Here is a 16,711-nt window from a genome sequence, read left to right on the forward strand (position 1 = left end):
CTATGCTTCTCTTGATGCAGCCCAGGATGTGATTGGCTTTCTGAGCTTCAAGTGCACACTGGTGGCTCATGTTGAACTCCTCATCCCTCCTCATCCACCATATATAGGGACTCTGCCTTGTTTGCAACCCTTCTTTGTAAGTCATGGCAATCACTTTTAAACTGAGGTGTAATGGTTTTGAATGGGCAAGGATCTCCACTCAAGGTTCTCTCTCTTAAGACCAAGGTGTAACTCCTGATCCTGTACTGTGCAGATGGCATGGAGGGTTTCCAGCAGCTCCAGAAGGCCAAGCCCTCCTCAACCACAGTATCTTTGGCAGTAAGGATCATCTGCTGCTGCTAGTTGGACACGAATGGTCACGGCTCTTGCTCAGATGCCTCCTCAGCTCTCCCTTGACTTTAAGGATCTCTGAGGCTCCTTGGCGTGCATGCATACATGCATATGTTGGTTGTTGCACACATCCCTGCTGTTGAGGGCTGTGGTCTATAGGTTGTTGTTGCTGCACTGACACAACTGTTTCAATCCCATCAACTCCTGCCTGGTCAGCTCAGCCCATAACTTAAAAAACACACAGGAAAGTGGAAAAACATCCTACTTCTACAAAGCAAAGGGTTTTAAGATTTCTTGATTATTATTTTTTCCCCTTCTAAAGGCATCTGGAGGTGAGAGATTCTCCTCTTTTAAGGCGTTCCTTTGGCTACAGCTCTCATTATAAGGAAGGAGCAAGGCTGACCTTTTTTGACAAAGGCAATCCCAGATGGCTGATGCCAGCAGGCTCCTGTGAGAGCTGCAAGAGCTGGGATGTCCAGTCTCTAGTGACTTGGAAAGGTACAAACTGGCTTCTGAGCCATCATCCCTGCAGCCAGCCAGATGCCAAGCCACAAAGATGACCTGTGGTTGGAGACTGGATTTTGGCTGTGTGTGAGAGGCAGCTCTGCTTTTGGTGTGAGCTTGGCAGCGACCTTGCTTTTCAAAGTGTGCCTCTAGAAGTGCTATGTTAAGAGGCTATAGTTCTGAAACAGCTGCCTTGGTAAGTAATTAAACCAACTCCTCTGAGAGCCCATAAACCTCTGACAGCATTTACCTAGTAGGGAGCAATTTCAGCTGGGTGCAAACATTTGCTGGCTGAGGTGAAGCTCTTTATTTCACAGATTGCATCTGGCTGGGAGGGAACCTCAAAGGTCATCTTCTCTAACACTCCTGCAGTCAGCAGGGCCACCTCCAACTAGATCAGGCTGCCCAGAGCCACATCAAGTCTGATCTTGAGTGTCTCCAGGGATGAGCCTTCAACCACATCCCTGGGCAACCTGCTCCAGTGTTTCACCACTCTCATTGTAAAGAATTTCTTCCTTATGTCTAACCTAAATCTGCCCTGCTCCAGTTTCAAACCATTGCCCATGATATTCTCAGAGGGATGAGATCTAAACATTTAGGAATAATGTCTTACTGGTCTGAAACTGCAGATAAATGACTTCCAGTGAGGAGAGTGACCAGCTGCTGTGCTCTAATTGATGTCTGCATCCAAAGAAGTGTGGTACAATACTAGTAGTGACTTCAGATCTTCCGGGGGACTATAGATATGATTTATAATTGGCTTTGTGGCTTTTTTAGAGATGCTGAGCTTAGCCAAGCCTTTTATATATTGTCCTGTTGAAGTTGTGTGCTTGAATTAGGCGTATGTTGAAGTGGCAGCTTGTACTGGGGCTGCATTCATCTGACAGGGCGTTGAAAGCCTCGGGGTTCACTTAGCAGCAGTGCTCTTGCTGGTGCTTCTGTGCTGATTGACTTCTAACTCTTGTAGATGAACAGTTTTCTGTGAACTGCAAGGAGGGCTTACCATACAGCTGCAAACAATTTGTGGAGCCCAACCTGGGGGTTTGTGGGATGTGCTGCAGAGCTTTAAAAATGAGGGAGGATTGTCTGATTTGGAGGGATCTTCAAATGAAGAATGATATTGTCTTTGAGGGATATGGAATGTCTCAGTTGGAATCTTTCTGCCTTGGTGAGACTCATGGAGATCAGAGGTCAATCTTCACTAAATTCACAGAATCACAGAAACATTCAGGTTGGAAAAGACCCTCAGGATCACCAAGTCCAACTGATAACCCTACTCTACAAGGTTCACCCCTAAACCATATCCCCAAGCACCACATCCAAACGACCCTTAAACACAAGTCAGAACTTCCTGCTTCTTGCCTGAGTGACATCAAAATGGGATGGAGTCACCTTGTTATTAGGGATACTTTGGTCAGGCTTTTGAAGGAATGGAGGAGAGGCCTGGACACTTTCAGTTTTCATTTGCATGCATAGCTTGTGGGTGGCTTTTGCTGAGACTGAAGTGTTCCAGCATGCCCTTCTTGGGCAAGGTTAGCTTTATGTATCTCAGTGTAGTCATTGTTGACCTCTCCTGGTATCAATGCTGCATTTTGGGCTGTGGGACCCAGGGTCTGCAGTGGTACAAATGCATCATTGTGGTTTGGTCAATCTTTGTTTCTTGATCTATACATTGCTTACTGACTTGGAGCTCTGTGTTTGTGGAGAGTGTAGAGAATAGCTGCTTTTGCTATTGACATGCTAGGAAGGAGAAACTAGGTCAGTGTGTGTGCAAGTGCAAGTCTATGAGCAGGAATTCTGGAAGAGGTCAGTGTAGCTTCAGTGGTTTGGCCTCAGCAGGACCAAGTGGGACTAGGCTGTGTGTGTGCATGAGGAATTTCCCTTTTCTTCCTTCATTCATGCTGTTGGCTATACCTTTTCTGGCTGATGGCTACAAATCCACACTCATGTCCTAAGCTGGTCAGGTAATAGTTGAAAGAATGATCCAGCTTTTTATAGACTGAAAAGCCCAACGTGCTAATTAGTTCATATTTAATTTTGCTGTTGCCAGCTATTGGCAGGTCTTGACACTTTGGTTAGGGAGGAGGTGCAAGTGTGGTGGCTGGAACTTTACTGCAGCAAGAAGCTAGGGAGAGGAGTAGTGGAGATGCAGGAGAGCTGATTTATAGCTTAAGAAGAGGAGATGGGCAGAGCACTGAAGTGGCTCTCAGTAAGTGCTGGAAGAACAACTCCTTGTGAGATGCTGAAGAGGAATGGTTCAAACAGATTTGTAAACAGGCTTCTCTCAGCTGTCAACTGGAGAATTTTTTCTCCTGTTAACAACTTAGCCTTGACAACAGTTTTTCTTACGCTGTTCTTGCCTAACATCTTCGTTTAAAATCTGGAGCTGGGTGTTTGGGGGTGAGGGAGAACAAACTGCTTCTTGAAAATGAAAACAAACCCCTTGGAGAGTTCCTTATTACTCTTCCAAGTAGAGCAGCTTGTATTGCTTGAGTAGGCAGGAGGTGCAGTGGAAGATGGCATTGATGATAGCTTGTCTTGTGAGTCTTTGGATGGGTGGGCGACGGAGGGGAAAAGAACCAAAGCTAGGAGGAGAAGACGTGAGATTAAGCAATGAATGTAAGGGCTGACTAGCATCCAGTAGTCCAGCATGGTTCTACTCCAATACTTGGTTATAGCCAAGCAAAGCAAAGTGCCTTAAAGGAACCAAAACCAAGCCTGTGCAGCCTGTTGAGGTTTCTTTGCACTACTTTAATGCTTGGTTGAGCTTAGGGCTATGCCTATGTGATGGGAAGGCAGTGTTTGGAACTCAAAAAGGTAATGTTCTCAGTCTCTCTTTCCTGGAAATTCCCAGTGACTTGATCAATATTTTGTTGCCTTGGCTTTTGTCTTTCTGCTTTGCTTGCTGTTGTTTGCAGCTTTATTGGCAATTCTGGCCTAGCTTGTGAAGTCCATCTTCATACTCACAGATGCATCAGGTAGAAAGGGACCCTCAAAGATCATCTTGTCCAATCCACTGCACTGAGCAGGGACACCTGCAACTAGGTCAGGCTGCCCAAGACCACATCAAATCAATTCTTCACAGGGCTGTTAACTAGAAGTGTCTGGGAGATGGGGACACCTAGGAGATTACTAAGAAGTAACTGTGTCTTTAGGTATCAAACCCTCCACTTTTTTCTCTTCATTGCATGCCATTTGGGGTGACGTCCCCAAGGTGATTTAGACCTTGTGCTGTCAAATCATTCAAGTGCTTCAACTCCTGTTGTAGGAGCCAGTGTAAAAGGTATGGCAAAATGGGTGAGGTGATGTGTCTCCAGAGGGAATAGCAACTGGTGTTTTAGAGCTTGAGATTGCTCAGGTCCTGATGGCTGTCTACAGAGCTTCTGACTTTGCTAACAGGGATGTCTTCACAGACTATGACCCAGCTCAGGCTGGGAAACAAAATCTGAGCAAGTATATAGTGTGTGAACTAAAGGCTTGATCTTTTTACTCATTCCTCATAGTGATGGTTTGCATAATCAGAAGGACGTTACCCAGACAGCAATTTTCCATATTGAATTGAATTGCTGAAGGGCTTTTCACTCCATCCTGCATTTCTTGTGAAGGCTTTTCTCACACTCTGAATTAGTCATCTTCTTCTCCTGGCTGGAGCTTGATGAGGTTAGGACAACTTTCTGCAGGCAGTTGTGGATGTACACTACATCTCAAGACAACTGCTTGTGTTGAGAGTGCTGTCCACTGCCGTCATGTCAAGCTGTGTGATGCTGAGTGGGATTATGAGCTTTCTCTGTGCCATGACATTGCCATAAATTTGCAAGAGCCATCTGCTGCAATGGGAAGGACCCTTTGGTGCTTCCCAGTATCAAAAGTCTCTCCTTGGACTGCCAGGTCTTGCCTGAGCAAAGGCACCTGCTCACAGACAGAGCTCACTGGTCTGGTATTGAGGGTCATGAGTAACTGGCTTTGTAAGCCTGCTTTGGTTCTTGAGGTTGCCTGATCAGTTTAGTGGGATCTCCTGTTCAGGTTGCTTTATTGTGGTGCTGTAAGGCAGAGGCTCATAAAATCTTGATGTTTGGGAACATTAGTTGCACAGGGTTTAGTCTTAGTGGAAATGACAAAAACCCTCCTAGTGCCATGGAGTTGTTTCAGCTAGCTAGTGCCTGGAGGTGCTGCTCTGCTACTGACCCATAACTGTGCTGCCTCCAGTTGCACAGAGCATTTGCCTTTTCTAAGGTTATAACATTTGCTTTATGACTGGTTATCTCCATGAGTTTTTTTTGGCTGGAAGATGTCATTAGCAGCTCAGAGTTGAGGGACTAAGTGTGCAACGGTTGTAGAGGCTCTGATCTCTCATTTCCCCTCCTGTGCATCCACAGCAATCACGGTTTAATTGGTGTGCCACTCAGTTTCCCCCCCAGCACCTTTCCACTGTCTCCTCATGTAACCCTGTTGCATATCTTTGGGGCTGGAAGACAGAAAAATCACAGAATCATAGAAGCAACCAGGTTGGAAAAGACCTCAGAGATCAAGTCCAACCTACCACCTACCACCTCCTGACAACTAAACCAAGGCTGCAAGTGCCACATCCAATCTTTTTTTGAACCCCTCCAGAGATGGTGACTCCACACCTCCCTGGGCAGCACATTCCACTGCCCAATTACTTGTTCTGTGAAGAACTTTCTCCTCACCTCCAGCCTAAACTTCCCCTGGTGCAGCTTGAGACTGTGTCCTCTGGTTCTGTCACTGGTTGCCTGGGAGAAGAGACCAATCCCCACCTGGCTACAACCTCCCTTCAGGTAGTTATAGAGAGCAATGAAGTCTCCCCTGAGCCTCCTCTTCTCCAGGCTAAACACCCCCAGCTCCCTCAGCCTCTCCTCACAGGGCTGTGCTCCAGACCTCACCCCAGCCTCGTTGCCTTTCTCTGGACAATCAAGTATCTCAATGTCCTTCTTAAACTGAGGAGCCCAGAACTGGGCACAGTTCTCAAGATGAGGCTCAAAATGAGGCTCCTTCAAGGAAAACAAGCAAGTTTGGTCCACAGACTGTGTATAAATGCTGCTTCTTTGTGTGGACATCTGCATGGATGTATTTAGGGACAGCTAACTGGTGACCCACTACCTTGGTGGCCTCCTGATACACAGCTGCACCCCTCAGCCCTTAGTTGACTTAGCCCTGCATATGGCTATTCCCTAAATAGTCTCCTGAAGCAAAGTGTTGGCCCTTTCCTGCCTTGAACTCATTGAGACATCACAGTGTGTAGGTGAGGACATCTTTCAGCTGTAGTTTTGCAGGGTCTGGGTTAGAGCAGAGTGGTTTTAACCAGAAGCTTGTTCCTGCTCTGAGCCCTGCTGCATGCTGCTCACTGATAAGCCCTTCAAAAGGGATGCTTGTTTGGTTGCTGAATTTTGGATACTTCCTGCTTTATCACCCACATACAGAAGTCCCTTTTCTGATAATGCAGCAGTTTAAAATATACTGTTTATTGAAAGAAAATGGACTTTTTTTTTTTTTCCCTCCCCCATGATACTGCTGGAAGTGATGATGCTCTTGCCTTGTTCTGTGTCTCCAACTGGTTTTAGCCACTGAGACTTTAGTGCCACTGATTTTTTTCCTGGGAGATGAGTGAGGGCTATTAACAGTTTTCCCCTGGAATTTGAGCCTGTCCTGGCTGCAGCTGTGGAAGCAGGGCTGATCCCAGTGTGAGGACTTGGGTGCCAGCCTGTCCCTGGCCAGAGGACCACGGGGTCTGCAAAGCTCTTGCCATTGATGCTACTATATAAAACATTTCCCATCCCATGAGCAACTGAGAGATCTCCTTGTTGAGTGTTTCATTGTTTTATGAAGAGCCCCATGCCTGAGATTGCTGCTGTGTCTTCTGGCATAAGTTCAGAGTAACTTGTCCTCCTCAACAAGGCTTTGTGTGCTGTGGTGGGTGAGCTGGTGGCCAGTGGCACCTTCCTATAGGAGAAAGCTACAGCTGGGCCCTTCTGGGAGGGGAGTGCTGAGCCTTCACCACCCCTGAAAGCTTTGTTAACCTAAAAATAGTCTCATTATTTCCATAGCAGGAAATGGTCAAGCTGTGCAGCACTGCAGGTCTGAAATGGTTGTAGCTGGTGATGTGCAAATGTCTGCTGGTGTCCCTACAGCTCTGCCTGGGTTAGTGCTGCCCTTGCCCTGGTCACCCCTCCTGGAGCTGGTGTGGGGGTTGTGGATACTGCTGGTCCCTGTAGACCTAAGATGAGGTTAGTCTGGTGTGAAAGCAGCCCTGCCCTGCTGCAGTGCATGCATGGTGTTTGGGTCTCCCAAGCAGAGCCTCTGCTGGTGCTGGGTTTTGCCTCTGTCCCTGCCTCTGCCTTTCTGCTCCCCTCCTTTTCTCAGGCAGGAGTTGGGGGACCCTACCTTGGTACAAGGGCTCTTAGCAGAGCCCTGGTGCTGCTACAGACATACAAATCCTTTTCTGTCTGAGGCTAATGTAGGGCTGAATATGATTTGTGGGTTTGTCTTCAATGCTGGTCCTTCTCCCCCCATTTTAAACAGCACATCTTCTTGTCCCAACAAACAGATTGCCTCAGTGTTTTCCTTTTTGTTTGTGGCCTTGTTATGTAGTCCAGATGTTCCCAGCTGAAAAAAAATAAAGTACAGTAGTGTTTGTGCAGCCAGTCAGGGTGTGGGAAGAGGAGGCTGCCATAGCAGGGGGGCTGCAGGCTCACCAACCCTATGTCTCTCTTGGATGGGGAATGGGCATCACCAGAAGGTGGTAAGTGCTGGGCTGGAAGCAGCTTCATGCAATGAGCTTTGAGGCCACCTCCAGCGAAGTGCAGCCCAGTGTGCTGCTGTGAGTCCTGATCTGCAACACAGACTACAGTTGGCTTGGTCTGGATTGGTCCATGTCGGAGCTCTTCAGGATGAGTTTCTTTTCTTCTGGCTAACATAAAAGCCCCCATGCAATGTGTCTTCATATGTTCTTTTGCTGCCCATTCCAGCCTGCCCATGCTGCTGTCAGTGCTCTCTGGTATCATCCTGAAGCATCTCAGCTAGGGCTTTGTGGGCTGCAAGGTGCAGGTGTGCCCCTGGTACCAGGAACAGCAAAGTTCTTTGTGTAGGAACCAGTCTAGGGGAAGTCAGTGGAAAGAGGTTTGGGGTTTTTTTTACCCTATGCCTAACCCATCCTTTGCTGTGTATTTTCTGGAAGGGCTGTTAACAACATGTTAAACCTGGGCACTAACAGTGACATTGTTGAATTAAAATTAGTGTGGTAACCAGGACTTGGGCAGAGGTCATCCCACTGTGCTTGGTGTTGGTGAGGCTATGTCTTGCATACTGGGTTCAGTTCTGGGCCGTTCGCTGTGAGAAGGACATCAAGGTGCTGCAGCCTGTCCAAAGAAGGGCAGTGAAACCAGTGAAGAGTGTAGAGCACAAGTCTTGTGAGGAGTGGGTGAGGGAACTGGGGTTGTTTAGCTAGGAGAAAAGGAGGCTCAGGGGAGATCTCACTCTCTACAATTGCTTGAAAGGAGGTTGTTGAGATGTGGGGGGTTGGTCTCTTCTCATAAATAATAAGTGGTAGTTCAAGAGGAAATGGCCTCAAGTTGTACCGGGGAGGTTTAGCTTGGACATTAGGAAAAACTTCTTCCCCAAAAGGGTTGTCAAGCCCTGGAACAGGCTGCCCAGGGAAGTGGTAGAGTCACCATCCTTGGAGGTATTTAAAAGATGTGGAGATGTGATGTTCATCGACCTGGTTTAGTGGTGGACTTGGCAGTGGTGGGTTAAGGGTTGGGCTTGATCATCTTAAAAGCCTCTTCCAAGCAAAAAGATTCAGTGATTTGACTGCCTGCTGCAAGGGAAGAAGCAAGGCTGAGGATGTCAACATGACTGGGAGGAGAGAGATCAACCCCTCTGCTCGCTGAGGACACATTGCTGGCATTCCTGATGTGTTGCCATGGCTGTCCTGAGCTGGGGCTGCCGCTTGTGGCAGCGGTCAGGGCAGAAGTAAGCGCTGTGAGATGCCAGGTTACCTTGGCAATGCTTCTGGAGAAACACAAAGATGAAACAGGATGGAGGGGGGAACATGAAGCAAAGGAATTGCTTGGTGAGTGGGAGCTGCAGCAGGAGCTGGGGATGGTGGGGGAAAGCCCTCCTAGTGCACAAGCTGCCCCTGGCGAGCTCAGAGCTGCCTGTGCCACAGTGGGGTGGTGGCAGTGGAGGCAGGCATGGAGCTGGCAGGTCTGCAACCAAGTGATGGATGGTCTTGGATAAACCTGATGGAGCTGCACCACATCAGATATCTGCACATATTAGAGGAGTGAGAAGTGGCCTGGGATGGTGGGAGGAGGTAGTTTTTGGCTTGAGGATCTGTGGAAAGAGATTGGAAAATGTATCATGAAGAGCAGTTCTCTTTATCAGAAATGGCCAGCTGCATCCCTGAATGTTTCTCCAAACCTCCTGATCATCTGCCCTAGGCACAGCTTTCTTCTCCCTTAATCTCCTAGAGAATATTCAAAAATAGATATACTTGTAGCACTGGAAAAGCCTCTTTCAGAGTTACAGCACTGCAGAGAACAACCCTTAGGAAAGAAACTCAAGAAATAAACAGCTGCAGCTGCTGCCATATTCTCCCCCTACCTCCCTTTTCTTGCTCAGTTTGTGGAAACCAAAGTACCACTGGTTCCCTTTCCCATCCATTCTTGGCATTTCCCTGCCTGCTCCCAAGGCAGTGGGATGCCCACACCTGGCTGAGATGCTGCATATTCAAAGCCTGTTTTGCTGCAGCTTCACCTACAGTGCCTGACTGAACAGTTGAAGGTTAGTCGGGGTATGTTTGCATCAGAGCAGACACATCCCCAGTGGTCCCTGAGCCTTCTACGGTGTGAATTTCCTACTCTTTACTGCAGATGGGATTTCAGAAGACTGAGCTTGGGCTCCCAGCCTTGGAGCTCCCAGGGGCTTTCCACAGAGCAGCTCAAGGAAGCTGGGCATATGGCAGTGAAAAGGGCAGGAGTTAGGATGTGGTGCTTCTGCATGTATTGGGTGATCAGAAGGGTTGCTGTGGCATTGCCATGGAGGTGTGCTGAACCCTGGCTGGGTACACATCAGCGCAGGTTCTGGGCTAGGTGGAAAGCTGTCTCAGTCATGCCAGGACTTGGATTGATGTACTTGTGGCATTATTAATGTGTTGAACCTTGCATCTCAGCTGCTCACAAAGACCCAGTGTTTGACTTCTGGACCCAGAAGTCCTCTTGAGCTGATGCAGGCTTTGTGATGAATGAAACCTTTATGTCCATGGGGTGGTGGTGGGTGTCCCTCTCCTGTCTCCCAAGGAGTGCTCTTGCATGACCCTCCTTTGCCTGTTAGAGTTGTTAATCCAGCTGGCAGCCCCCTGCTTGCAGGGAGGCCAAATCGTTGGATACCTCCCTCCCCTAACTGGAAATCCAGCAGGGAGGGTGGTGGCAGTGAGGGACCAGGGTCACCCCTGCCGTGGGGGAGCGCAGAGCTGCGCAGACCTCCGAGGTGCTGGATGCCTTTGCATCCATCAGCTTCCAGGGGGATCACACTATCCAAAATTGGAGTGATGAGTACAGGAGAATGAGGAGGAGCGGAAGAGTATAAATAAAGCTTCTGGAAGGGGAAAACCCACCGAGAGGAGAAAATAGCAGCACTGGTTTATTCTTTCCCCACCCTCCCTCGTACCTCTCGGCTTGTATCATTTTTTAACTCTGCTGCCGTGTGCACTCCAGCTTCTGCACGTGTGTGCACTGGTGTAAGGCTGCCCTTCCCCCAGCTGGGCACACACACTGGCTGAAGGGGGCCTAGGGATGCTACCTTCCAAACCATTATGTCCTCACATAGCACTGCCCTGGATCCACTCATCTCAGCTGGCAGACCGGAGCGTCCAGGGCCAGGATGCACCGAACCAAAAATGACATTTGGGCCAAGTAGCACTGATGCTGCTGACCTCAAGAATAGACCTGAAAACCCTGGTTTGACCCCAAAGATGACATCTTGCCAGTTAGCTTGTTTTATTCCTACGCTGATACTTAAGAAAACCTAAGTTTTAATAGCACACAACTGCTGTTGCACTTAAAACAGACTGAGCATTTACATTTCCAGCAGATGACAGTTGAACAGATCAGTGCTCTTCCATAGGCACCTGCCCAGTATCTCTGGAGGTATCTCCTGGCATCTCTAGATGCTGGCAGCTGCCTATACTGGGAGGCCTCAGGAGGGCTACCACCAGTGCAGTGCCAAGCTGCTTTGACCTTCCAGTACCTGAAGGAAGCTTGCAAGAAGGCTGGAGAGGGACTGCTTACAAAGGCCTGTAGTGATACGACAAGGGACAGTGGTTTCAAACTAGAGAAAAGTAGATTGGATGTTAGGAACTTGCAAGTTCTTTACCATGAGGGTGGTAGAACAATGGAACAGGTTGCCTGGGGAGGTAGTTGAGGCCTCATCCCTGGAGATATTCTCAAGGTGAACTTTGTCAGGGCCCTGGGGCAACCTGATCCAGTTGAGGACTAGGTGACCTTCAGAGGTTCCTTCCAACCCAAACCATTCTGTGATTCTATGCTGTTCATTGTTGCTGTAATGCTGATCCAGGGGCTGCAAAACATTTGTCTGTGAAATCTTGATCTGCCTTTGTTGAACATTTGATTTTATAAGAAATTATAAGTACTGCTTAGTAAATCCATCTTTTTCTTCCTTTCCTCCTAGGATCCTGCAGGAATCTTTGAACTGGTGGAGCTTGTTGGCAATGGTACCTATGGGCAGGTCTATAAGGTAAGGGCTCCACCTGAGGTGTGATCCTGTTTGTCTCGACTGCGTGTTGGATGTGGAGCGTCCCAGCTCGTCGTCTTGGCTAGGCTTGACCTGTTTCAGGCCTGACAAGAAGCCTTGCTGAACTCTGGCTTTATGGTCTTGTGTGCAAGCACCGTGTAGCACACAGAGCTCTCATAATAAGCAATTCATATGAGTTCTGAAACTGTCACTACAGAATAAATTGCCGTATTTTTTTTCTCTTCCCCCAGTTGCTTTTTATTGATTATATGATGAGGAGGGAGTGAAAAGCCTGCACTTCAATAGATAAATCTTGATCTCTTCTAAGAGCTGGGTTTAGGGCTGCAATAGGCTGCCAAATGAGTTTGCTACAGTCTAATGCTCCGCTCGCACACGATCCGGCTGCTGCCTTTTCCACCAGCAGAAAAGCTGCTGCAGCAGGAAGAGTACCACAGTCAGTAGGCTTGCTGTGAGTTTCTGTAAATGCCTGGAAGCCGCTCTCCAGATGAGGATAGTGAGTGGACTGTAGAGAACATGGGCTTCTTTATGAGAGTATTTTAAATAGTCCACCCTCTGGTAATTTACATCACCTGTCCCAAACACCAAATATGCCATTTTGTTTGTCCTGTGGATGAGTCTTGTGGGGTTGTGGAGCCACAAAGATGATCAGAGCCTATGGGGATAGGCTGTGAGAGTTGGGGCTGTTCAGCCTGGAGAGAAGGTGGCTCTGGGAAGACCTAAAAGTGGCCTTCTGGTACCTGAAAGAAGCCTACAAGAAAGCTGGGAAGGAGCTTTTTACAAGGGCTTGTAGTGATAGGATGAAAGGGAATGGATTGAAGCTTGAGGAGGGCAGATTTAGTCTGGGTATTAGAAAAAATATTCTTTACAGTGTGGATTGTGAGACACTGGAACAGGTTGCTCAGGGAGGTCACGGATGCCCCATCCCTGGTGGTGTTCAGGGCCAGGCTGGATGAGACCTTGAGTGACCTGATCTAGTGTGAGGTGTCTCTGCCCATGGCAGGGGCGTTGGGACTGGATGATCTTTAAGGTCCCTTCCAGCCTGAACTGTTCTATGAATCTATGAAGTCTTTCAAAGTTTGGGTTTCTGTATGCTTAGTATATGGTGGGGAGGTGTTTCCTGAGCACAGCTGTATGAAGAATGTGACTGGGACATAATAGCTCCTCTGGGCCCCATTTTCCAAAAACTTCTGTGTAGCTGAGCATGAGTTAGTTAATGCAGAGTTTGATAATGGTTGGACTCAATGATATCAAAGGTCTTTTCCAACTAAAACAAGTCCATGCTTCCAGGTTCTGTATATGATATGTCTACTCCTCATGTGCATGTGTGCACACAGAGACCAAATCTCCCCATTGTGCCCATATTATCTTTTGACTATAAAAAGAATATATTCATGTGTTCTTTCTCTTTCACTTTGGAGGCACAGCTCTTGCCTGTCATCTGGTAACAGACAGCAAGGAGGAAGAGAAGGGCTCTTGCAGAGCTACCCACCAGGAAATGTTTATTCTGAGTTGTGGTTCCCCCATCCTCCTGCTGCTGTAGGCTAATCCGGTCAGTCCAAGGGACTGAAGTGAACTGAAGAGGAGCTGGAACTTCTGGAGTTAGAAATGTGTGAATTTTTGAGCTGGATTAAGTTTTTTTAAAAAAAAAGATATATGAAACAAAACCAAACAGAAAATAAAAAAAAAAAAAAAAAACACACCCACCCCAGAAGCTTTCTTACCAAGGTTATCACAGTGTATTAGAGGTTGGAAGGGACCTCAGAGATCATAGGGTCCTACCCCTCTCCCAGAGCAGGATCACTTATGATAGTTCTCTCAGGAGTGCATCCAGGTGGGTTTTGAGAGTCTCCAGAGAAGAGACTCCACAAACCCCCTGGGCAGCCTGTTCCAGTGCTCTGTCACCCTCACTGGAAAGAAGTTTCTCCTCATGTTGAGGTGAAATCTTTTATGGTCAAGTTTCAACCCATTGTTCCTTGTCTTATCACTGTGCACCACCAGAAAGAGCCTGGCCCCCTCCACTTGACACCCACCCCTCAGATATTTGTAGACATTGATCAGATCCCCTCTGTCTTCTCTTTTCAAGACTAAACAGCCCCAGGGCTCTCAGTCTCTCTTCATAGGGGAGATGCTCAAGTCCCCTAATCATCCTCGTGGCTCTCTGTTGGATTCTCTCCAGCAGGTCTCTGTCTTTCTTGAACTGGGGAGCCCAAAACCACCTATGTGTGGTCTAACCAGGGCACAGTAGAGAGGCAGAAGAACTTCCCTAGACCTGCTGGGGACACCCTTCTTGATGCATCCCAGGATACCATTTGCTCTCTTGGCCACATACCAGGGAACCATCCCCTCTGGTATGGGTTGTTTTTTCCACCATGCGCTCCCTGCCATGGGAGCTCCCTTCTGAACTGTTGGGTTTTTTTTTTCTTCTCTTTTTCTTCTCAGCTGCTAAAATAATGGTAGAGGGTGGGTGACCTAATTTTAACTGGTGCACATTTCTCACAATCAGTGGAAACTATGTGCCTTTAACAGCCTTTTGAAAGCGTTGTGTGTTTGTGGAGAGCAGAAAAGGGAAACAAGCTGCCTGGTGCTGGTGCTGCTGCTTGCAGGGCTCTGCTGCTCGGCTTTCCTCTTTCTGTGTTTGATTCCCTCGGTGCATCTGTGTATTATCTCAAAGCAGGAGCAAAAAAAACCACCCAGAAAAGTCCAAGTGTTGGTTTTCTGCGAGGTAGGCAGTTCTGCCTCCCCTTTTTTTCCCCCCTCCTGCTGTACTGTAGTAGTTTTAGGCTATGCCTTTAAAATCTTTTCACAGATACTTGAATAGAAAGTAGTAGAATGTAAATAAATCACTATTGGGTGTAAAAAGGAAAATAATGATTATTATAAACAATCCTATTGGAGATATATCTACCATAAGATTTGGTTCCCGAAACAATTTCTCTCCCTTCTCACTTCTTAGTTCTGGGAGAGACTAAGTGGATTACTGACCTTGGCTGCATTGTTTTGGCTAAGTCTTTTGTCTCTGCTTCTGTCTCTTGTTCCTTTTGTATGGGAGAGTAAGGTGAGGCAGGGAAGGGAGAAGCTGTTGCAGCTCCCCTAATCATTGTCCAGGGGGGTCCTTGTGCTGTTTGTTAATTGTAAATATCTGTAGATATTGTGTATTTGTACCTATTCATTGCATTCCGTTGTAGATTGTAGCTTTGCTTGTAAACACAGCTTTCATTTGCTTCCACCTGTGCTAGTCTGGCAAAGTTAATGTTGGGGGGGAATTTTCAACCCACCACATGTACAAGAGGGAAAAAAACACAAAAATCCTCCTCTTCACTGTTTTTAACTCACTGGAGTAATCGGATTGTCCTCGGTGTGATTCACTTGGTAGCGGTGCCAGACGGGATGACGATGATGGGGGTGGAGGGGGAAAACGCTGCTGTCCACACCAAACTAGTGAGTACTGAGGTATGAGTTCAGGCTAGGACTGACTTCAGAGCTCTTCTAAACTGCAGTCTTGGAGTAGCACCCACTCTATAAACAAAAGGAGACTTTGACAGAAAGCATACACAACTGGTTTTGGTGTCCCACTGTAAAACCCAGCGCCGAAATAAGATCTCTGTGATTCTTTTCCTCCAGATACCACTGCTGTATTTATCTCTTGCAGCAAAACAAATGGATCAACTTTCAAGACACACAGACCTTCTGGCTCCCTTCTAAAACAGCCTTTAAAAGTGGTCCATACCTAGGAGCAGTGTCCTCTATAATTAGGTGCTTGTTCCACCACCATGTCAAACCCATCCCAGGCAGGGCTGGGGTGCCTGCATTAGCAGAAGGGTTGGACTAGATGATCTCCGGAAGTCCCTTCCAAACCCTACCATTCTGTGATTCTGATTCCCACACCTCTGGGGAGGTGCTGCCTGAGGTGCACCATTGCTGTCCTCTTGGAGGCTGTGTTGGATTTTTAGATGTGGAATGAATGGTTGATTGTGGTGCCTGCTCTGGGGCTGGCCTCCCAGCCTGGGCTTTGCAGGCTCGACCCCTGTGTTCCTCTGCTGGATAACCTGGTCAGCATCACCTCCACTTCACAGGGCTGGTCCCCCTCTGAAATAAGAAGAGCAGCTCTCCCATTGGGGAGAGGCAGAAATGAGATGCTTATTCCAGGCAGAGGACAGCAACTTAGGTTTGTGTGCTGCAAGACTGTAAGAAACAGGACTGCAGCTCTGATGGCTCCCCCAGAAAACCTGACTTAGCAGCCAGCACTGACGGTGCTTCATGGTCCTATTTGTGTTGGAGACTACAGGTGTCCTGGTGGTAACAAGCTGGTCTGCCCAGGGACCTGAAGGAACCGTGTGCAAGGTTCAAACCTCCATGGGGTAAAGTGTAGAGTTGTATTGTTCTGACAACTGAATTGATAGCACAGCCTGACAGAATGGGCAGCCTGAGCAGTGCCAGAAGCCATCAGAGCCAACTTCAGGATCTGCTGTGTTGGGGAGCCTCTGCCATGGCACTTGCGTTCTCCTTCCTTGTAGGAGAAAAGATGTTTTGGCCAAGTCCAGCATACATTAAGAGCTCCCAAAGGGAGCACATCCCTCTGCCAAAGCGTGAGCACTGGGATGAATCCAAGTTGCTTTGATGCTGCTTTCTGGGTCATGATTTGAAGGTCCCTTTCAGGTAGTACACAACGTTTCTGTAAATCAAAGCCTTGTACTCTGAGGCAAAGGTAACTTGTTTGGATTGATCTCTGTGTTCTCAAGGAAGGGCCTTTCTTTGCTCAGGAGTGCAGGTTAGAGCAACACTTTGTTGTTTCCCAGCTCTGGCCATACCCCAGGGATGCCTGACTACTGCAGGAGCCCTCAGCAGCAAGCCACTCTGCTCTTTCTCCTCTAACCCCAACCACAAGCTCTTCACTTGGGCTAATTGCAGGGAGAAATAACATTCCTTGCTCTCTGCTTAACAATCTCTTGTGAATAGCTTGATTTTTATTTTAATGAGGGACTGCACTGGTGATGGTTTATCTCTCTAATTGAATCGGAAGCTTCTCTTTATTTCGTAATAATCCTGCATCTAATGTTACAGATTGTAAACTGGTCTTGATAAAAGGCTG

General features: G+C 47.7%; 1 protein-coding gene across 1 annotated transcript in view; it reads left to right on the top strand.

Moving 5' to 3' along the window:
- TNIK (TRAF2 and NCK interacting kinase) overlaps nt 1-16,711 on the top strand; it is a 190,087-nt gene that overhangs the window by 18,763 nt on the left and 154,613 nt on the right. Inside the window, 1 exon segment of the mRNA XM_054385755.1 lies at nt 11,498-11,604. Coding sequence (XP_054241730.1) covers nt 11,498-11,604 — 107 coding nt within the window.

This window comes from Indicator indicator, chromosome 13 (assembly GCF_027791375.1).
Source record: "Indicator indicator isolate 239-I01 chromosome 13, UM_Iind_1.1, whole genome shotgun sequence".
NCBI classification, from domain to species: domain Eukaryota; kingdom Metazoa; phylum Chordata; class Aves; order Piciformes; family Indicatoridae; genus Indicator; species Indicator indicator.